The 23,381-nt window shown below is 49.5% G+C and overlaps 1 protein-coding gene across 1 annotated transcript in view; it reads right to left on the reverse strand.

Moving 5' to 3' along the window:
• Positions 1-273: 273 nt before the first annotated feature.
• The window catches only part of ALOX5 (arachidonate 5-lipoxygenase), a 57,913-nt gene continuing 34,805 nt past the window's right edge, over positions 274-23,381 (reverse strand). Inside the window, exons 5-14 of the mRNA XM_074999843.1 lie at positions 22,984-23,090; positions 20,091-20,263; positions 18,504-18,650; positions 18,215-18,418; positions 16,892-16,978; positions 13,710-13,888; positions 8,095-8,216; positions 4,638-4,738; positions 3,532-3,702; positions 274-2,452 (exon numbers count right to left, since the gene is read on the reverse strand). Of these exons, the coding sequence (XP_074855944.1) occupies positions 2,273-2,452; positions 3,532-3,702; positions 4,638-4,738; positions 8,095-8,216; positions 13,710-13,888; positions 16,892-16,978; positions 18,215-18,418; positions 18,504-18,650; positions 20,091-20,263; positions 22,984-23,090 (1,471 nt within the window). The 3' untranslated portion in view covers positions 274-2,272. The remainder of the gene's footprint in view (positions 2,453-3,531; positions 3,703-4,637; positions 4,739-8,094; positions 8,217-13,709; positions 13,889-16,891; positions 16,979-18,214; positions 18,419-18,503; positions 18,651-20,090; positions 20,264-22,983; positions 23,091-23,381) is intronic.

Consider the following 23,381-nt stretch of genomic DNA (forward strand, 5'->3'; position numbering starts at 1 on the left):
CTGGGGAAAACAGTCTGCAGTGTAAAGCACATGAACACTAGTCTCTCTTCCCTTTCCACAAGACAGAGCTGGAAATATGCACCACCGAGGGACATCAAATATACCTATTTTAATGGCACCATTGTCTAAAATTCATGTTAATGGTGAAAAGAACCGTATTTCTTTAACTGCAGGAGCCTCTAAATTGTGATACTACTTCTGCATTTGCTGGCTTTCAGCAAACAATGGAGCCTCTGTAACAGCTGATTGTGGAGGCAAAAAAAATATGACCAATTTTTTGACCAATGACCAATTTTCTTGTTTGGCTTTATTCTATGAGCAGAACATCTATGGTGAATATGTACAGCAAGAGCACAAGGGTTTATTTCAGGGAACAAAGGTTGGGAGAAATAATCAAGAGTGTGGTGTTAACAAAAGCACAAACCTTCCTTGTTCCTGTCATTTCATTTCCACCGTCATTAATATTGCATTGGAAAACAAGTGGACAAACGTCTCCCTTGGTGTAACTCCAGTGAGGTTACACCCCAGATACATTTGCCTTTTGTACTGAGACTTTGCTCTCTTCTTGGATTCTAAAGGCATTGTGCATTATGGACCACAGGAAAGCTCCATTTTCCCAGAGGTCCCTTGCAAAACACATCCTGTCCCGCCGCAGTAACCAACTCATATATTGTTCAAGTCCAGCTACTTTGACAGAGTGCAAAGAGGAAGTGGAGTAATGTGCTAGATACACCACATAGCTCTGCTCAAACCAGTCCAGGGGCTTTTCACACACTAGTGCCACCCCAAGCTCTCAGACAGAAGCTGTTCTACTTATTGATTAGGTATTGTGATGATCCAAGGTCAAGGTTGGGGGTTTTCAGCTTAAAGACCAGGGAAGCAAAACACAGATTTCTGCAGCCCTCATCCTGCTAACACTTAGGCATCCTTATAAGTGCAGGACAGGGGCCCAGGTCTGCCGCTTGTAGACATACATGCCACAGAAACTGGTCTTAATGCGTCTGAGACAAAAATAGTTCCCAAATGAAAGAGACTTTCCGATAAAGCTGGTGGCTATTGAGAAGCTGATTTCAGAAGGGCTTGGGTGTTTCTAGCCACCTACCAGCCTTCTAGTACTTCAGCCTCAGAGTCTCGTTTCTAAACATTAAGCCAGTGGTTCCCAACTTTCTCACTAGTGCAGACTCTCAATCGCCACTCCAAAACTGTTCGTGGACTCCTATCAAAACCAATTCTAGCCCCTGTGCACGCTTCATTCAAGGTAAAAGGAACCCATAATATAGATTTTTTTCAGACAGCAATCAATCACATTGCTGGAACAAATTTAATTAAAAAAAGTAATAGAGGGCAACTTTGCAATTTATTTAAAGCATAATGTCTATGTTCATTTTATTTATCTTGTTTTTTTCCATGGACACCCTGCACTACCCTCATGGACCCCAGGCTGGGAACCACTGCATTAAGCCATACTGTACATCACTAAACAGAAAAAGAAAGGAGAACCAAACCCTCACGCAGGAGGACATAAATTACGCAAAAGCACTTCTCTGTCGGCGTTTACTACCGTATTGGTGAAAAGTTTGTCCAGCTGCAAAGAGACAATTCAGCTGCTGAAAGGCACTGAAAGGAGAAACTTTTCAACTTTCACGTAGAAAGAGCGAACACATTGATTAAAAAAAATTTACTGAAACCCTCCTTTGATGTAAGAGCACACCACTTCATACGAGCACATGGTGATACCTTCTGGCTTCTAGTTCTGGTCTCAATTAAGATGTTTATGGTTAAGAGTCAAAAGATGTTAAAATCAGCTTAAAAAGGCCTATTTTTAAAAAGGAAATTTGCTTTGTGGTGTTCCTGAGGCCACTGTTATTTATTAAAACAGGAAGAACTACAATCGAATGTACTTGCTGCTCTGATGTTCAGTGACCAAGCTGAGGGAAATGCAAGCTGTGAACACACCAGTCAGTTGCTGTTTTCAGTCAGTTCCTAATCCTCCAAATGGTGGCAATCTCTCACAAGTGGGCTGGTAAACACTGCTGGGCCTTAAAAGCTTCTGTATGAAAGGCAAACTTCTGAGCCCATTTGAACCGATGTTTCTCAAGAATAATTAACCTGGAAAATGATTAGTAAGAACCAAACTTGTTTTGCAACTCAAAAACCTCTCAGGGTCCTGGCGGAGTCAGATCTGAGGCGCTTCTAATTTTGTTGACAGGCTCACTCCTGGGCCGCGCATATCATGGCGCTTTCCCAGGCGTCAGCCTCGCCCGAGCGCTGCTCAGACAGCGACACTGTTGGGGATGCGGTCGGGGGAAAGGTAATAGTAGGGTAGTTTCTTGTTCTTGTTCCGTTCGGTGATGGCGCTGACGATCTCGTCGAGGTGCTTGCTGAATTTCATCATCGCCTGCTTCACCGGCTTCTCTGTGAAGTGCTCGTCCGGGTACATCCCCAGGAACAGCTAGGGACAGAAGACCCAAAGGGATTGCTGGGAATTAAACAAGCCGTTCCACCCCTGGCCGAGAGCCCCAGAGTACATCAGGACTGCAGCTGGCCACCCTGCTCTGCTTGGAGTCTAAGGTAAAGCCCCACTACCGAGCCGCTGGCTGAGGTGGGGAAAGCTGGGCACAGTAGGGTGTGGGGGTGTCTGTCCCTGGATCGAAGGGATGGGAAGGGGAAATTGGAACACGGCAGGGCAGGGGTCTCTCTGGCTTGAGGGGGGGCAGGGAGGAGAAATCATAGACTCCTAGGGCAGGAAGAGCCCTCAGGAGGTCATTGACTCCAGCCCCCAAATGGGGGTACAGTGGGGTGGGGAGATCCCTGGTGTGAGGGGCTAGAGAGGGCAAACTGGGTCAGGGCAGGGAAGTCTGTCCCTGGAGTGAGGTGCAAAGGGGGGGTCCTCCCAGTTTGCAGGGACACGGAGGGGAAATTGGGTGGGGCACAGTGGGATGGGGGTCCCCCCAGATTGTGGGGGCAGGGAGGAGCAGTAGGGATACTGTGGAGTGGGGGGGTCTGCCCCTGGAGTGAGGTGCCAGGGAAGCTGGGGCACTGCAAGGCTGGAGGTCCCATCCTTCCCTGGCGCAAGGGGCTGAGGCAATCAGGACAATGCGGGGGACGTGTTCCTAGAGCAGACAGCCAGGGAAAAATCAGGACACAGGGAGACAGTGGGGCAGGCAGCTCACTTCCCCCCAGAAGGCACTTCGGAGCCATCTGGGGCCAGCCAGGTCTCCCTGTCAGGCTGCTCCTCTGCTCTTCCAACCCCCAGGTGGCAGAGGCCAGGTACTGCTTGCAAGCAACTGGACTCTGAGCGTCAGGTTGGCTGTGCTGCCTGGACATGGCCAGCTTCCCTTTGCAGTTGGACGTGCCACTGGAAAATCGGACACCTGGCAACGTAAATGCACAGCCCTCTTGCCGGCAGGCCCGTCACAGGGTTGAGCTGGCAAAGCACCTGGCTCAGTGGTTCTGAGCGTATTCGAGGCAGAAACACGAAGCCTTTCCCGTCTTGCGAGAAGAGTGAGCAAACAAGGGCCTTAAACTTACTTCATTCTCCTGGAACTGACTCAAGGCCCAGACAGCTCCAAGATGCCAACAAGAGCGACCTCTGTCTGGCAAGCTCTCCACAATGTACTCGATTGTGACGGTCCCCTTTTCCGTCGGAGGAGGGCACCGCATGGTGGGAGGGGAGTTGGGAATCCAGGAACACCAGTCATACTGATCAAGGCAAGACAAAGCAAGATTGGGCCGTGAAAACCACAGCCACTGGCACTTAGGAAAGTCACCAGTGAAGTGGGTGAGGTCGTATCTTTTATTGGCCCAGCTTCTGTTGGCAAGAGACAGGCTTTCGCGCTCACACAGAGCTCTCTCAGGTCACCTGAAGAAGGTCAAAAGCTCGTCTGTCTGGCCAACAGAACTTGGCCCAAGATAAGATATTACCACACCAGCTTTATCTCCCTCTCCTGGGGGTCAAAATGGCTATCCCACCACTAGGTATGCAAAAACATTTGTGCACAATCAAACCCATGGGAGACTGTGGTCTCTTTCCAATCCCGCCAGAGCAGAGGTGCGCTGGCCTGGAATATTTGGGATACTGAAAGCAATCTGCTTTGTATAATACATCAATGCTATTTTTCCTGGCTGGGCACAATTTTTGGGTTCTACCAGGCCCAAAGGCAGAAAACATGGAGTTTGTCCAGAGGAAGAAAACAGGTGCGAGGGAGTGTAGCGTTGGAGGTTAGACAGGTTAGCTAACATGACTTGAAAGGCCCTTTGTCACTTAGTATAGATGAAGTTTACCAGCATTGTTGGGTGGTAGCCTACCAGCTGCTGGGGAAGGGACCATGGAGTCCCCTGATATAAGGAGATAGGGACACTGGAAAGCCCTGAGCCAAAGTGGTGCAAAGGCCACATGGTCCAGGGTAGGGGCCAAAAACCTGCCATAAGAACATAGGGCATTTCCTTGATAGACTCTCCAAATGACAGGGGACTAAACATGACTTGACCGGGTGGCTGAGTCATGAGAAGAGGCAGGCTGCTGGAGGACCTGAGCAACTGTCCGCACAGGGCACCCAGTGCGAAGGGAGCTGCAGCACCACACCCTGCTATGAGGGGCCACTCCAGCAACGAGCCCACCTCTTCTACAGCCGTACCTGACCGAAATTCACTGCCGCGTGCTGGGCTGATGCCGTGAATATCACCACAGTGAGATATTCCGAGAGCTTCTCGCGGGTCTTGATGGTCTTTGGAAATCCTAAAAGGCAGCGGAGAAGATGATTTGGATCAATTACGGCACGCCAGAGTTATTGGCCAGTGGGAGGCCGAAGTGCCCGTGTCACGCTGTTCCTGGATTCTGCCACTGATCTGCTTGGGAACCTTTCCTCCTCTACAGGTGCCACCTGTAAAATGGCACCTTATAGACGAATAGATATTTTGGAGCATGAGCTTTCGTGGGCCAAGACCTGAATCAGGTCTTGGCCCACGAAAGCTCATGCTCCAAAATATCTGTTCGTCTATAAGGTGCCACAGGACTTCTCGTTGTTCTTGAAGCTACAGACTAGCTCAGCTACCTCTCAATACTTGTCACCTGTGAAACGGTGACTCCCCTGACCCACCTCACAGGGGTTCTGTAAGGTCCTTTGAGCTCCTCAGTTGAAAAGGCAAAGGGGTATTTTTACATTTAATTCCAGTTCCACTCCGTGTCTTCCAACCAAGTCCCCAGCTGCTAAGGCAGCAGGTCCCAGTCTTTTCAAGACGGGGACCCATTTTGATGCTTCAGGAAGACTCGGAGACCCATGGTGATTCAAAAACGAGGGGGGATGGTGGGTGGAAGCAGTGTGGTAACTAGCTAATTTTGCACCTGAGGCAAAAAATATAAAATTGTGCCCCCTCATGTTTAAATATTCATAGCAGTTATTGTGTAGAAAAAGGGAAAATACATTAATAATAAAATAATAACCTTATGTTTCTTATAGAATCATAGAACACTAGGACTGGAAGGGACCTTGAGAGGCCATCAAGTCCAGCCCCCTGCCCCAATGACAGGACCAAGAACTGTCTAAATCATCCCTGACAGACATCTATCAAACCTGTTCTTAAATATCTCCAGCGATGGAGATTCCACAACCTCCCTTGGCAATTTATTCCACTGTTTGACCTCCCTGACAGTTAGGAACTTTTTCCTAATGTCCAACCTAAACCTCCCTTGCTGCAGTTGAAGCCCGTTGCCTCTTGTTCTATCCTCAGAGGCCAAGAAGAACAAGTTTTCTCCCTCCTCCTTATGACACCCTTTTAGATACCTGAAAACCGCTATCATGTCCCCCCTCAATCTTCCTTCTTCTAAACTAAACAAGCCCAGTTCTTTCAGCCTTTCTTCATAGGTCACATTCTCTAGACCTTTAATCATTCTTGTCGCTCTTTTCTGGACCCTCTCTAATTTCTCCGCATCTTTATAGTTTATTATTATTATTATTATAGTTGATATCAGTTGTGGTTGGGGGAAGGCCCTCAGCCCCAAACCACGCCCGTCAACTTCCCCAGCTTAAACCCCACATGCAGAGGCTGGAAGGGTGGGGTGGGTGTTTCACTCAAGGGCTGGGGGGGTCGGGGGGCTAGGGTGCATCACACTCACAGGCTGGGGGGGGTCACATTCAGGGGCTTGGGGTAGTCTCACTTAGGGGCTGGGGCGCTTGGATGGTCACACTCAGAGCCTGGGGGAGTCCCACTCAGGTTGGGGTAAGATATAAAACAGAAAAGGAAAACTGACAAATCAGGTATATGGAACAGAAGAGAGGGCAAAAGGGCAGGGGCGGGGTGCAAACTTACCTACTGCAAGAATATATTAAGTGGCTTGCCTGGGATGGCGACGAATAGCAAAGGTGGAGAAGCTGTCTTTGTAATGCGTAATTGCTTCTCTATTGATGGAGAGAGAGCTGCTGGAGGTGGTAGTGTTAAGGAACTGCAAATGGCTTCTTTAAGAGCCACCTGCAGGTCCGAGATGCTGGTGACCCTTAACAAACCTAATTGAGACCCATGTTTGGGACCCTACCCAGAGCTTGGGAATCCCTGCACTAAGGCCACCGAGCAGAGCTATGTGCCCACAGCTTCTCTCCTGGGGTTAGATGTTGACAGATGTTTGGCTGCGTGTGTGTGTTCCCGCTGTGTGCTGCCACAGAAAACTGTGAGGAAACTGCCCAATGACCACAACGGCAGTTGAGGGGCCAAGACGGTTTTAGTGTTGACAAAGCCTTGTTCTAGCGTCTCACAGGCTTTACATGTATGACCACAACAATGGGCTGGCTCAGTGAATGCCACAACGTGCCAGACAGAGCTACTTCCTCTGAGGTACAGCTTTGTAGCCTGACGCAAACGAGTTCATCCTGTCCCTCTGACATATCTAGTGTCCTCTAATGTGGCTCGTTATCACCTGTACGAGATGGGTTGAGCAAAATGTCTCTGTTACGTACTATCGAGCTCAGTGTGTTCTTGTTGTATTTGGGGAATGATTCGCACCGTCCTTGAGATCGGGCTGTTCCGGCCCCACCTGATATGGGGCGTGTTTGAGGGAGGCAGGCTGTGCCCAGCATGTCTTAGGGCTGTATACTTCATCCCTCTCAGCCCTATTCTCGGCAGACTATCTGAGCGACTCCTGCCACGTACCAGGCCTCTGATACAGGGGCTTATGTCGCCATTGCTCTTCCTCATACTACAACTCAAACAGGGCAACAGTGTACATGAGCAAACACTGGCCAGCTATGCCTAAAAGGAGGCAAAATCTGGCAGGTAAGCGACCCAGGAGGCAGCGGGACAATGATGTGGATTAGTTAAACGGCATCCTTGAAGTGAGGGTGGATGATGGGGAAAGGATAATTCTAGCCCGGGCAGGGGCACACAGGAAGGAGCCACAGAAATGTTCACATCAGACACCCATAGGGATGGCCAGAACCCAGGGGTGCTGTGAAGAGATGGCCACAGAGAAGCCTCCTCCATCGTGCCTTGCATTACGCGAGGAGGCTGGTGCCAGAGACGTCGCCTCACTTACGCTAACCTACGGGAGACATCTGGGGGAAGAAAAGGGAGCTGGCGGGTGGGGAGGAGAGTTCTCCTGTGCAGAACGCACCTCCCTTCAGCACAGATTTCCCCACCCTTCCTGAGGCCAGACCCGGGAGGAGAGGGAACAGCGATACATGGATAGGGTGGAGGGTGAGAGTCCAGTCCCAGCTGGCTACTTTCCCAGAACAGGGCAACAGAGAGAAGAGACAGTGAAGGAGAACCCAGCTTCAAAAGCATTGTGAGGGTTCGGCCTGGATTTTTCTATTTATTCTCTGTCTCGTCCTGAAGCCCCAACCAAGACGACAGCCCCGTTGCGCTGGCAAGGGACGGCACCTGGTCTGAGAATTTTACAGGGCAAACAGAGAAGCTGGAGTGGTATTATCCTCAACCTATAGGCTAGGAGCTGAGAGACAGAGAGATTAGAATCCCACCTCCTGAGTTCCAGCCCAGTGCCTTAGCCACAAGACCAGCCAGGAGAGACCCTCCAAGGGGTATGTGGCCTTGAGTGGTGGCTGGCACCACGGAAGACTCGGCCCTGACCAGGCTGACGCATCTCACCTGAAGACTTGTTGCCCTTCAACCCATAGACATAGACGTCCTTGACGAAGGCCTGGAGCTCGACGTCCTCGCACACGACCTCGTCGCTCGCGTAATAGATGTCGATCACCTCCGCTGTAAAGCTTCCGCCGCCGCAAGGGGACAAAGGACAGACGGGAAAGCCCTGTCATTTCCTGGAGACCCTTTGCCCAGCCACTTAGAGCACACCACAAACACTGCACCTGCCGAGGCACCTTTCTGAACACGCCCTGGCTCCCCGGATGGGAAGCACTCGAGGGAGCAGGGCTCCATGATCTCGGAGGGCCTCGTGGAAGAGAACATGACTTGGGTGGGGAGTCCCTCCAGGAGCTCCTAGTCGCTTGCAGCCCTGGCATTACCTCTGGCCTTTCCACTTCTTCAGCCTCCCAGACGCCATTCCCTGATCCCCACCCTTGTTCTCTAACACCCTCCCCCCACACCGTCATTCTCTGTGGCCCCCTCAATCAAGTCCACATTTCTTGCTCTCCCCTTTGAGGTGTGACTCCTGCCTAGGTCTCCGATGACATTTCTTCACACGCCCTTTGCGCTGCCCAAACCTCCCTTCTCTATCTCCACACTCTTTGCCTGGAGCTGCCTCCAACCCCAGAGCACTAAGCAGCCATCCTCTCAGGGCACTCTTGTGCAACCCTGTCCCTCTGCAAGGGCTGCCTTTGCCAAGTGTTCCTAGAATCACAAACAATAGAGCTGGAAGAGACCTAAAAAAGGCCATCAAATACAGCCCCCTGCTCTAAGCAGGACCAAACCCATCAGATCAGCCCCGCCAGGGCTTTGTCAAGGAGAGACTTAAACACCTGCAGGGACGGAGACCCCACTACTTCCCTGGGTAGACCAGTCCAATGCTTCGCCACCCTCCTAGTGAAAAAGTTTTTCCTAATGTTCAACCTGAACCTTCCCAAACGCAACTTGAGACCATTGTTCCGTGTTCTGCCATCCGTGATCACTGTGAACAGCCTCTCTCCAGCCTCTTTGCAGCCTCCCTTCAGTAAGTTGAAGGCTGTTATCAAGTCCCCCCTCAGTCTTCTCTTCTGCAGACTAAACAGTCCCAATTCCCTCAACCTTTCTTCATAGGTCATATGCTCCAGCCCCCGAATTGTTTTGGTCACCCTCTGCTGGACCCTCTCCAGTGTGTCCACATCCTTCTTATAATTGGGAGCCCAGAACTGGACACAGTACTCCAGATGCGGCCTCACCAAATCCTAATAAAGAGGGGGGACAGCCAGTGATAACGTTCTCCGCATTTCTCTTGTAACAGAGGTGCAGAGGGGGTGTCAAATGCTCCCAGTTCTTCACTAACCCCACTGGCTGCCTTTCAGAACCAGCCCTTACAGATGTAGAGGACGACACAAGGTGCAAAAAAATCGAGCCCTTTATGTCACAATTGACTGTCTTTTACTGGGTGGCACTTTGCCTTCAATTCAGAAGCACGTAGCAAAGCATGTGACTGAAGAGAGTCCTGTATCTGCATCCCACCTCCAAGCCACTCCAGAGCAGAGCAAACCGTACAGACAATGGCACTGACAGTGGCTGAGGAATCCATTCACAGGTGGGTGTGGCATGGCCACTCTAGCCCATGCAGCTTGTGAGTTCACAAGCTGAGCTACTCGTTAACCAAGGACGTTTCGCTGAGGACCAGCGTTCGCCTCCCTCTCCCCTGCAGTCTAGCACCTTTAGCTTTTGATGGAACGCAGGACAAAGCAGGAGCTGAAACAGCCAATAAGGGAGGTTCCTCAGGAAAAGGGAGACAGACGCCCTCCCCCAGCCCAGCGTCTCAAGAAAACAACCACATGCAAGGTGAGACTTCCTTGCCTGTCATAGGAGAACTAATAGTGTCACGAGAGATGCAAGACAAACAGCTGCCAAACCAGCAGCAGAGGATGGGAGAGAAGACGGTAAGCCAGAGTATCCAAATATTACTGCTGCTAGAGGCTCTCACTGGCATTGTTTGAGTCCTGATGGGGCTCAGGGTCGGGGGAGCTGGGAGGTGCAAGGGGGCTCAAAGTAGAGGGTGGGGGCTGCTGGACTCAAGGTGGATTGTACAGTTGGACCCCAGCCTGTAACAATGCTTAGGGTTCTTCCGGCTCAAGTGCAGGACTCTGCACTTGTCCTTATTGAACCCCATCAGATTTCTTGCATCCCAGTCTTCCAATTTGTCTAAGTCACTCTGGACCCTGCCCCTACCCTCCAGCCTATCTACCTCTCCCGCTAGCTTAGTGTCACCTGCAAACTTGCTGAGGGTGGAACCCAACCCCTCATCCAGGTCACTAATAAATATGTTGAACAAACCAGGACCCAGAACTGCACCTTGGGGGCCATTCAACTAGTGCCCAACATTAAGCTTTATCCAATATGACGAATAAAAGAATTTTTAAGAATCTGTTCTGTGCTTTCAGTGGAATTAGTAATCAACTGAGTTTATAGAAATTTGTACCTGTTTTCTCATTAGTATTCCATATTATCTGACATTTCCATTATCCAACCATCCTTTGGTCCCATTTAGTTCAGATAATTGGGGTTCTATTGTAGTTTAACAGAATATTTTTGGAGTGTTGTAGATGCCTGGTGTGTAGTCTTTATGCTATTACTTAATGGCCATGTGTTTGATTTATTTATAGAGCTGGTTTCAGTTTGGTCTGTCTCATGTTGGTGTGTTAATTAGCTTGAGTTGTTAGAAAGGGTGATCCTACTCCGAGGGTCGTGTTTATTTAAAAATCAAACAAAAATAAAATTATCATCTTAAGCTTTGCTCCTTGTTAATTATCCCTTGTTTTAATAGTCATCTGCATATTCATCTTTTTCCATAGCTACAAGCTGTTTGAAAACCATATTTATTGCTAATTTGTATTAATGCTGTACATCCACACACAACCTCAGTGTAATATAAATAAATAAAGCACAGCTCAGCTTTAGGCAGCACCAGGACACCTCCGCCCAGGTTGTTGTCTTGTTGCTACTAGGCCTCATTGATTCACATTCAGAGAATCGCTTCTTGTGCAAAACAAGCAGTCTAAAGTGAAAGAATGCCCTCAGTGTTCTAATAAAAAAACGTAGAAAAGAATCCAAGATAGCTACCCCATTCCACCTGTCCAGAATTTATCTGCAAAGGGAGGACGGCATTTGTGCATAGACAGGATAAGCAAGCCCGACATTTAAGGAATCGTGTTGGATGAGGGACGTCTGCTGGTAATGAAGGACTAATGCCTTAAGTGTGCTGTACAGGTTATATGATTCTGCAAATCCATAACCCCTTGGAGTGCTGTGGCCCAGACAGGCTGTGGCCACACACTTGGCCAAAACTTCAAAATGGCTGAAAGGAATAAGGGGATTTCGAAGTCTGCGGGGTCCTTTTGACCATGTAGCCGAGCCGTGCGTGAGCAAAATGCGGCCCTTTCGAAGTGCCGCGGCTGGCAGCATGCTAAAGAGGTGCTGAATATTCATTTCAGCACCTCAGTAGTATCCTCCAATTTGGCCATTAGCATGGCCATTTCAAAGTTTTGGCCAAAGACACAGTGTTTAACTTCGCCACAGAACAAGCATAAAATCCTTTCTCGCTACTTTCTCAAACTAAAAACGCGCCATCAGGTTTTCCGCAGAGCAAATCTTCTGCTTGGGTACAGCTGATATCCCCAACAAACCAAGTTTTTTCATCATAATGGGGCAGGTTGCACATAAGAAATTTCAACCCACCTAAAGGAAAAATCAACCCGCCCAACAACAGAAAATGTTAGCAGGAACATCCCTCCCTTTCCGTTTGATAAGAAAATCCCACTCCAGGCACATGCCACTGTCCTGGCGCAACCAAATCCTGACATGGCTTTAAGTTATGATAGCCGCGTCTACACGTGCCGGCTACTTCGAAGTAGCCGTGCCAACTTCGAAATAGCACCCGCCACGTCTACACGTGACGAGCGCTATTTCGAAGTTGAAATTGCCATAAGGCGGTGAGACGTCGAAGTCGCTATCCTCATGGGGGATGGGAATAGCGCCCTACTTCGATGTTGAACATTGAAGTAGGGCATGTGTAGCCGATCCGCGTCCTGCAACATCGAAATAGCGGGGTCCGCCATGGCGGCCATCAGCTGAGGGGTAGAGAGACACTCTCTCCAGCCCCTGCGGGGCCCTATGGTCACCGTGTGCAGCAGCCCTTAGCCCAGGGCTTCTGGCTGCTGCTGCGGCAGCTGGGGATCCATGCTGCATGCACAGGGTCTGCAACCAGTTGTCGGCTCTGTGGATCTTGTGCTGTTTAGTGCAACTGTGTCTGGGAGGGGCCCTTTAAGGGAGCGGCTTGCTGTTGAGTCCGCCCTGTGACCCTGTCTGCAGCTGTTCCTGGCACCCTTATTTCAATGTGGGCTGCTTTGGTGTGTAGACGCTCCCCTGCAGCGCCTACTTCGATGTAGTGCTGCGCAACGTCGATGTTGAACGTCGACAGCACCAGCCCTGGAGGACGTGTAGACGTTATTCATCGAAATAGCTTATTTCGATGTTGCTATATTGAAATAAGCTATTTCGATGTAGCATTCACGTGTAGACGTAGCTGATAAGAGAAAACTGCATTCTGAACTGGGCAGTCCTAGCTTTTCCTGCTTAGGAGGAATTCTTGAACAAACAGATGGACAGACAGAACGACAGACTCACAGACAGATGCACAAGCTCTCTAAAATATACAGGAGATGAAGAATATGCACTAATGCTTTTCACCGGAAAAAAATCCCAACAATCAGTATGGCTTTATCTTTCTCGAATTCACTCGACAATGCCGAGTACTCAGAAATAAAAAGGTCTGAAAGCAAGCAAACAAACAAACCCTTAGCAGGAAAAAACAAGTATTATTATGAAGCAGAATCTGAGGAAGAATAGCCAAGCAAATCAGTCAGTTCAAACAAGCATTAAGAATGCAACTTCTCCCTCAGTGCACCTGCCTTTCTGTGTGTGGCCATGGTCCAAACTACTGGAAAAACTCAGGCCTTGTCTACATGGGAAAGCTGTGCTGGTTTAATTTAAATTGTTTTTTCAAACTAGCGCAAATCCCTGTGGGGACTCTGCTTTCATTGCAAGAAGGCTTTAATTCAGTTTAGCTGAAGCCTAACTGGTTTAAGTCCCGCAAGCCAAAAGCAGAGACTGTCCCCGCATGGGTTTGAAATCACAGCTCTGGTGTGCACGAGACTGGTCATCCATGCTGGGTCGGGGAGCTGGATTCTATTCCAGCTCATCCAGCACACAAAGAACCATTGTTTGTGTTCCATCTTGGAGCCCAAAGCCACCCTTGTTTAACCCCACACAGTCCTACTGGAAAGCACAGGTGTCTCTGGGGACAAAATCTCGGTGGCTGGTCAAGACACACAAGAAGCAAAATACCCAGCTTGGCTCCCAGAGTCCAAGATCAACTTTCAGGGCTGGCCACCCTCCCTCTACTTTCTCTCTCTCTCTCTGTCTCTCGCTCTCACACACACACGTAAGAAAAAGACAGGCAGGTTTGATCCAAGGTGACAGACGGCATAACCCTGCAGCCCCCCGCAAGGTGTAAGGTCTACCGTTCCATTTTGGAGCAGAAGTGTCTTAGACACAATAGTGTCTCCTACCTCTTTATGACCTCCCAGATTTTCATGCCATCATCCCGATAGTAATAATACGGAATGTCCTCCTTGCTGTCCATGCCTTTGGCTTTGATTTCCTCCGGGAAGCAGAGGGAACTGTAGGTGAGGTCTTTCATTGCCTGCTGGACCATTTGGACGTGTCCACCTCCGCCTGTGGCGTTCGCCTTCAATGTAAGAAAATGAGACTCAGAAGCAACAGGAGAAGGTGGCTGCCCTGGCTGAGGTCTCACATGCTGTCCTGTTCATCTCCCTGCAGCTGTTATGGGCACAGGAGGAAACGCAGACCGCCACGCTAATTACTCTTGGCTTAACCAGACTGAGTGAGGTTGCACACTTGGGTTTGGATAAGAACACAAGAACGGCCATGGTTTTTTTCCAGACTGTTTTTTCTCCCACTTCCAGCATTGCTTGAAAAACTCTTTACACTTATTGACAAAGGACCGCAAAGCCCTGCATATAATGAATTGTGATGCTCTTAATGCAAAGTAATGCATACTGGAAAACATAACCCCACCTATCCCTATACAATGACAGGGACTAAATTAGCTGCTAATTAATGACCTTGTCTTTGATTTATTTATACGGCTGTTTGCCTTATGCTCCATTTTGGTGTGTTAAATAGGTCTTGGATACATTGTGGATAGTTCACTCAGAACATCTACACAATGTGCAGCAGCAGGTGCAAAGCAAACAGGATGCTGGGAGTCACTGAAAAAGGAATAGTGAATAAGCCTGAGAATATTTTATTGGCTCCCATGTAAATCCGTGGTACACCAACCTCTTGAACACAGCATGCAGATGTGGTCACCTCATCTAAAAAAACCCCATATTTTGGCAACCTAGGAAACTCGTTGCCCAGGGACGTTGCGGCGACCAGGCCTTTAATGGGGTCCATCAATAGCTATCAGCCCAGATGGGTAGGAATGGTTGTCCCTAGCCTCTTTTCGTCAGGGCTGGGAATGGACTACAGGGAACTGATCACTTGCTGGATACCTGTTCTGTTCATTTCCCCCTGGGGCATCTAGTACTGGCCCCTGTTGCGGGACAGGATGCTGGGCTAGATGAACCTTTGGCCAGTCTTATGTTCTTACATACATGCATGTACACACGCCAGAATCAGCTGCCCTGTCACCAGAATGCAGTCACTTCTGGGGTGGAACACTACAGCAGCCTAACCATGCACCTACCTAACGGGGTAGGTCAGGAGTTGAAGAGACACACACAGCATCCAATCTGAGGGGTAATTAGAGAGATACTAGATAACTACCCAAACTAGAATATGGCAAAACCGACTGGCTTACAGCTTATGAGTCATGCAGTAGGACACCTCAGGAGCAGTCGAGGACATCTCATGTGGAAGTGTACCAGGTCTACCACAGGCCACATCAGAACAGCCTGTGATTAAACATTTTATGTCACATTCTTCATGCTAAGTTTCTCTCCCTCTCTTCATACGGCTCCATCATCTTCAGATCACTCATCTTACATTTACTGAATTCTAGTCACTTCTTAATCTAATCAGCTGAATTTGACTCCCCGTGCCCCCCAATGGAAACTGCTATCAGTGCAGGTTCCCTTTCTCAAAGACATCACATGCATTATCTGTAGCCTTTCCAAGCCACAGCTGTCCACATGACATTTATTTTCATTGCTTACCAGCTGCCCTCCTGTCTGACTGGTTCTCTGCCAATGCATAGCAGGATCTCTGTCCTTCAGGGAGCAGGTACACATACAATTTCTGCCTGCGATTGCTTGTGGCCCGTATGCAATATGGTGGCGCAGGCAGGGTGCTGGCAAGTTCAGAGTGGATCCAGCCACACCGAGCTAGCAACAGCTGCGATATCTGCAGCCCAAAGTAAAATGGCTGCACGCTCACAGCAGCATCAGCTTCAAAATTCATCATCACACAGTGCAGTGTGGCTGGCTTTTGCAGTTGAAGGAAATGGTGGTCAGGATTATACAGAGGACAGCTGATCCATAGAACCCTATCTTGCTGTCAGCATCACTTCTAGCAGGGACCTGATTTAATCTTCTTTGCTTCTCAGACCCAAATTGTTTTTAGTACGTGAGCCACCACCCGCACACATAACCCAACACTTCAAAAATCAACGTGAAGAATGACATGTAAATAAGGTTAGCATGAGGGCACAGACGTGTACAATTACCCCTGTGTGTGTAGAATTGTGTATACATGTAACTCACGCTTGGGGGGGCGGGGGGGTCACTATCCCAGAGAGAAAGCACCAGTTGCCTTTTAACTCAAGTGGTAGAGGGTCATGCGCTAAGTCCCAGAGGTCCCAGGTTCAGCTCCAGCTGTCAGCAGTTACAAGAGGGTTTCGGCTGGGTCTCCAAAGCTTGGGATGTGCTTTCGCAGCTAGGGGAAGAATGTAACCCACACGCTATGGTGCATTGACTATCCCACTTAAGGTGTGTCTGCACGGCAAAGCTATTTTGGCATAACGGACGCCATTATGAAATAAGTTTGTGAGGGTCTACACAACGCAACCGCTGTTTCGAAATAGTGGGCAGTTTATTTCAAATTTGGTAAGCCTCATTCCGTGAGAAATAGCACCTATTTTGAAATAGCTATTTCGGAGTAGGGGGGCTATTTCAAAATAAGCTGTAGTTCATCCCAGGGCTCCAACCCGAACTAGGCTGTATTGTGTCTGGGTGCGCTTGTTCAAAATAGTGGAGCGCTGTTTTGATATACATTTTGGTGTAGCTCTTCTGGAATAGCTTATTTAAAAAAAAAAATGCTGCTGTGCAAAGATTTACAGAGCGAAAGCATGAGGCTCCTCTAGGGCCTTACCTGCAAGGCTGCTGGCTTTTAGCTCAAGCAGCAAAGGCTCACCCACTAAGCTCCAGAGGTCCCAGGTTCTGTTCCACCAGCCGGCGCTTACATACATACACGGACGCATGTGCTTGTGTTCGATCTAAGCTCAGTTCAGGCAATCCATACACCCACCAGTGTGTCTGATATGTGATTACTACAGACCCTGCTCAGTTCTGAATGGGTCAGTGAAGGCAAGAAGCGATGTTAATCTCTCGCACAACTTTTGGTGACCCTCTAGCACAAGAAACAGTGCCACAGAGAAGGGCGAATGTCTTGCAGCCAGGGCATGGGCTGCAGGGTAGGGTTTGGAGCATGCAAAGCAAGGCTGACTCACCTTGTCAAAGAGCCCACACTCACAGATGAGCTGCTCCCGGGCTTTGGTGTTGATGGCTATCGTGAAGCGCACATGAGGAATCAGGAGCTGTGCAGGGAGAGATAACGGAGCAGGGTGTTTATGGCTTCATCTTCTAGATAAGGCTCTAATTATGTTCTGGGGGCTGCAGACCTCAGGGAACCCATGACTTCCAGATACCTCCATGACACTGGGGCAACCTCAGCAGCCCAGCGCCAACTCAGCCACTGCAGTGGCAGGGGTACCCCCCGAAGAGCCAGTGGGTGATCCAGGCTGCTCTCCAGCCCTCGCAGGCAGCAGGGGAATCCTGGCAGCTCCCCAAGCCCTGCGGGTGGCAGGGGGAAGCTGGCAGCTGCTCGGCCACTAGGGCTGGGGGACCATTCCCTTCTCTCCAGTTTACAGCCCGCATGGGTGGTGGGGGACCCTGCAATTCCCAGTCATTGAGGGCAATGCAAGATCCGCCCCAGCTCCCAGCCCTGCATGCAGCTAGGCTGGGTGTTGGCCCCTCCTCTGGGATGTTTTCGTACACGTCTGGGACAGGTCACAGCTTCCATGAATTTTGGTCACTGCCTGTGACCAGCCCTGGACTTTAATTAAAGTACCCACAGCAAAATCGAAGCTTTACTATGTGACAAGCCTAAAGCCCCCATCTGTCAGACAACATCCCTTTGTAGCTCTGTCATCTCAGCACGCAAGCAGCCGAACTATCTGGACGACCAGTATGAGTTTACTTTCTCCCGGGTCTTCATAATATTCAGCCCACAGAAAGGAGAAATGTGCCCAGAAAGCTGCAAACTTTTGGGAGGTTGGAGGCCTGGCCTCTCAGTCCGCTCAGTGGAGAAGCGGGGCGTTTGCGTCTCTTGGACCTGCTCTCGCTGGAGCGTTACTGATGTCGCTTGATTGTTAGCGCCTACCTTGGTGGTGGGTAACACATCGCTGGTGACTGGCATGTGACCCACTGGGGCTCTACCTGTGGCCCATGGACCCCATGATTACCTCCTCCTCAACATGCCTCTCACCAGGTCTCTGGAGCCCTTCTCATCCCCCTCCCTCTCAGAGCTGGATTGCCATGAATCAGCTGTTGGTGGCATTCCAGGTCTGGGGGAGAGGGGACAGAATGCAAATCCCACTGCAAAAGTCCTGGGAGGGAGGCTTGGGAAGTACACTGGTGCCCCAGTGTGTCAGAACTGTGGGGGAAGGGGATGTGCTGGGGGTGGTCACAGGGCTGCAGGCGTAGCCCCTGTAAGCAAAGGGGTGTCACTCATGTACCCCACTCACCCTTCGCAGTTGCTCATCACCGCCTACCTTGAAAAGGGGATGCACAGCAGGCAGCTGCCGGAACATGGCTATGCCGAACACTTCAGAAACTAAGTGCGTCCGCAGCAGGTGGGTCACCGTCTGGTGCACGTGGAAATCTGAAGAGCGCACCCAAATCTTGGCCAGCAGCCAGTCGTATTTGGCGTCCGATGGGAGGAAAATGGGATTTTCGGGTCCAGGGGTTTGATTGATCTGAAATGGTTAAAAATGCATTTGTAAAAACCCACGGCTCCTAAAAATGCCCAGGACCCTGCTCCCAGCGCAGACGCAGCCCCACCTGGATCGCAATGGGGACGATCTTATTCTCCATGTTTTTATACAGCAAGCAGATGGGCGCGGCCAGGTACTGTAAGGTGCATGGGTCTGTTTTATTGGCATCAATACCATCCAATAGCTCATAATCCACCAGGAAAATGTTCCCTTCCTGCAGAAAGAGAAAAGGGGGCAACACACATAAGCAGAGGGAGGGAATTGCCCTAGTAGGCCAGAGTACCCTGCCAGGACAGCAGCCAGGAGCAGATGCTCTGGTAAAGAAGAAAGACCTCCCCAGAAGTGGATTTATAAAGAATAATTTGCCCAGCTGGGACGTTTCTGCTGAGCCCCAAGCTGCGCCTTGGTCGAAGGCCCGAGCTCTTTTCTAGCTGGGCTGTTTGCTTTAGCAGTTACGCACCTTGCTGGAGCACAGCAGTGTTTTAGCCAGCTTGGCGCGCCTGAGGCAACACGTGGGTGACACGTGCGTCGTGCCGCTGTGAGGCATTGGTGGCTGCCCCGTTTAACCGGGGCTGGCTGATTGGCGTCCTCGGAGCCCGACAGCCTGGCCTTGCTTCAGCAAAGAGCTGTGCTTTTTCCAGGCATTTCCACTGTGACCCTGTGACAGAGGCTGAGGCTGCCCGCTGCCAGCCCAGGACAGACTATGCCGGGAGAAATGGCTCGAGCCTACCCTGGTCTGCCAACAGCAGCGGGCATGGGGAGCAGCTGTACTGGGCCTGGCATTTCTGAAGGGTCTGGAGCTCTGCCTGTTGCTGCTACTTCGTCCGAGGTAGCGGCAGAGCTGCAGACCCCCTCGAAACGCCACAGCGATGCCGCTCAACGTGGCTCTGAGGATGCGGCTTAGTGCTGCCATCTGAGCAGGGCTAATGGATGACTGCCCTAGGCCCTACCCTCTCCATCACTGGCTCGGCCCTTTGCAGGGGTTCAGAGCTTGGCACCTCTCCCACCTTGCCCCAGGTCTGTGGTGGCTGTGAACCCCAGGGTTTTAATCACCATTTTGACTCTTCTCTGCCTCACAGAGGCGAACACGCCACTTCTAGGAGTGAGCCGAGAGTCAGACCGCTTGGCTCATTCCCTCCTAGCTTGAAGCAGGCCGGGAGGAGAACAGGGCATGTGCAGCGATACCTTTTACTGGTTTGTTGCCGTATTTTTCCCAGGAGGTGGGAAAAAAAAAATGCGAGCAGAAGTGCTCTAGTCTAAAACACAAGCTTTGCCCTTACAGACCACAGGAGAGGAGCTGCCTGGAGCCAGGCCAGGATGGCGCGCTGATTGGAGTGTGGTTCTAAATGTCGAGAGAGAAAGCGAGAGAATCAAACCCTGTAGCATGCCTCGCTGGAGGAGACCAGAACTTTCACAGGGTTCACAAAAGAACTAGGTGAGTTCATGGAGGCGAGGTCCAGCAATGGCTGCTAGCCAGGATGGGTAGGAATGCCGTCCCTCGCCCCTGCTTGCCAGGAGCTGGGAATGGACAACAGAGGAGGGATCATTTGGCGATTCCCTGTTCTGTTCACTCCCTCTGGGGCACCTGGCCTTGGTCACTGCTAGGAGATGGGACACTGGGCTGAATGGACCCAGTGTGGTCGATCTTATGTACCTTTATTTCCTCTTCCAGCGTCAGGTTCCTTTCCAGGCTGCATTCTACCATGGAGGTGGTGACGGGCAGCTTTTTGGGTAGCTCTCTGCATCTCTTGATCATGACAGGATTGCATCCATTCAGGAACTGGTACCCAAACATAAAGTCTTCCTGCCAGTGCTGCATTACGTATTCTACAGGAGACGCAACATACAAGACCCTTGTCACTGCCGGCGGATGGGCGTCGCATTACACTGTGCATGAATGAAAGATCTAGAGAAGGAATTTTTTTTTTTGAGGGCCTGTCCTCTTTTGCATCCACCATGCAACAGGGATTTATAGCAGTCACTCAAATTAAACTGCCCTGGTAGCTGCAAACGGACAATATATCTTCACTGGTCACTTTCTGTGCTAAGCTACCGCACATTATGTCATTAAACACGTGCTCTCTTCCCACCCAGTTGTGGCTGTATTTCAGGAGGGAGTGAAGCAATCCTTCAACACAGAAAGCTTGCAAGGCTTTTTGGGAACCTTCTGGGGCTGTAAAGATGTAAGCTCATTAAGCATGTGAATGGATTGTAATCATACATGGAGATTTCTGCATCTGCTTGTACCAGATTAGGCAACATTGGAAAATTCACTCAGTTTTTTTTTCCCCCCATACTATTTCTTTTGGGTTGCACTGGGGGTGTTTGTTCACCATTGTCTTGTGGACTTCATAATGTCATGCTGCCATTCCAGCCAATGACAGGCAGGGCAGGAACATGCAGTTATTCACATTTCAACACCGGGTTACATCAAAGTGAAAGTTTAGTGGGTGCCTCATGGGCGGGGGTGAAAGAAAAAAGATTTCCAGTAATTCTTATTTTCAGCGAGAAATGATTTTTTTTTAAATGAGAAGCCCCTCCTTGTCTTCTCTCACTGAAAGCAAAGTCAAAGACAGATGGAAATAGCTGAAGGGCTCTGAAAAGTAATATATTTCAAGCCCACAGTTGCTTTCGACCAGAAATTAAATATTGTGGCTTGCTTTGAGATCATATTTGCATTGTGCTCGTGAACTGCACAGTGATTATGCATCTGTACGGCAAGCTGGGATGAGGGCACCGACATTGCTCATGTTTGGGACAGAAAACACAGGATTGCAAAGACCAATAACTTGAACTCATCCTCTTATCGGTCCTGATTCTGCCAACATGCATACCTGCGCAGTGGAATGGATACATGCAATCAAAGCCAAGCACATAGACAACAGTTTGCAGAAACTGAGAGCCTTTTTAGGGCAGACAAGTTACCTTTAATGTATGTAGCATAGATCTATAATAAAATAAAAATAAGAAGCAACCTTATCGCCAGTAACAGAATGCTGTAAATAGATTTTACCAGCTCAGCATGTTTTAAGTGCCATTGTCTCTGGTATTCAAGAATCAGAGCCATTACCCATAATTTTGCTAATTCCCCTTCTGCCTGATTAAACAGTTAATAGCATCAGGGAATCATATAAAATTCTTAACTAGCACCTACGAACGTTTAAAGGGCCATGTATCAGAGGGGTGGCCGAGTTAGGCTGCATCTTTAAAAACAAGCAGAAGTCCTGTGGCACCTTCTAGACTAACGGATATTTTGGAGCATAAGCTTTTGTGGGCAAAGACCCACTTTGTCTGACGAAGCGGGTCTTTGCCCATGAAAGCTTATGCTCCAAAATATCTGTTAGGCTAGAAGATGCCACAGGACTTCTGCTTGTTTTTAAGGGGACATAGTTAATTTAAAAAAAAAATCCCAACTGTTCTTATGTCTGACCATCGCCTAACTACTAATGTTTCAAGGACCAGTGGGGATTATTATGATTAACCGAAAAGGATTAGAAATAAATGCATTTCACTTTGGTATGTGAGAGCACTTTTTGTGTGGAGTCAGTTTCCTTTCATCAGCAGGTTGGGGGGGCCAGGGGTCAGATTCCCTGCTTGTAGGGGTCTTTCAGACAGCAACTCGGCAAGGAAAGCATTTTTAAAAGGTGACCATAAAGCCCTGAACGTTGGGGGCAGGTGCCATCATTGAAATGTCAGCATGGAAAAGGCCTATAAAGAGGTCACGACATTCATCCCTCCCATGCTAAGGCAGGACCAACTCATAAAACAACTTTTGATTCATTTTTGGAAACTGACTAGATTGCAGGTAGAATTTTCACAAGTGCCTAAGTCACTTGTTTTTCTGTGCACCACTAATTTTCAGTAAGAATTAGGAGCCTAAGTCACTTTTGAAAAATGGGGCTTTGGGTTTGGTTCTCTGGCCTGGGCCAGGCAAGATGTCCATATCAGTCCCTTAAATTCAATGAACTTGAAGAGTAAAATTTTCAGAGGTCCCCAAGGGCCAGATGTCTCTAGGCTTCTAAAGATGTAGTCAGGTGCCTGATGGAATTCTGTAAAGCTCCTAAGTAGGTTAGTTGCCTGACTTCCCCTGAAATCATTGGGAGTTGGATCCCTGACCCACCTATGTGCTTTGGAAAACCCCATTAAGTGCCAATGTGTATCTTCAGATACCTAAGCCCCTTTGAAAGTCTGTCCCTGAGTGACTTAGGCACTCCTGACAGCGTTCACAGATTTCCTAGAAGGAACCCTCTAGTCTGACCTCCTGTCTAGCCAGGGCAGAGAACCTTCCCCAGGGAATCCCACCTTTGGCCCAGCAAGCTGTGTTTGAGGTGGCGCTGAGTTTCCCAGCTGAAGGGCATCCCTTTGGTCCTGTAAACTAGCGTTCCAGCTGCTTGTCTAAACTGTGCTTTTCAGACAGCATGTGGCTGAGACAGATGAGAAGACAGATCTGCTCAGGCACAAGCCACTTCCGTTCCAGTTAGCACTCAGAAAGGGGAACAATTTGTCAGTTTCTGAAGTCATCACCAAAAAAGTGCAGCCCAACCCACCGGAGATCGTATTGCTGATTCGGACAAAGATCTTCTCGAAATCGGCGAAGTCACTCCAGGAGGACTGGAACATGTGCATGAAACGGTTGACGTAGAGATTCTCCATCCTATGGGAAAGAGGACAAGCCTAGAAGGACAAGACTAGAAAGCCATCTGCAGCCTCTCTCACATTTGTGCACTTACCTCCCACCTCTGGTAGATTGCCGGGATAGGAGGGGCTGGGAGTACCTAGCAATATGTGGCCACTTGTGTTAGGAACAGCAGAGGGACTAGGGCAGCTCAAATTCACGCCACTTTGCTTAACCTCATCAAATGCAGGTCTAGCTGGCCTTGGAATAAAAGTACTGTCAGGGCGAAGGGTTATTAACTATGCCTATGTCCAGAGTCGTCCTGCTCCT

This window comes from Carettochelys insculpta, chromosome 7, assembly GCF_033958435.1.
Source record: "Carettochelys insculpta isolate YL-2023 chromosome 7, ASM3395843v1, whole genome shotgun sequence".
NCBI lineage: Eukaryota > Metazoa > Chordata > Testudines > Carettochelyidae > Carettochelys > Carettochelys insculpta.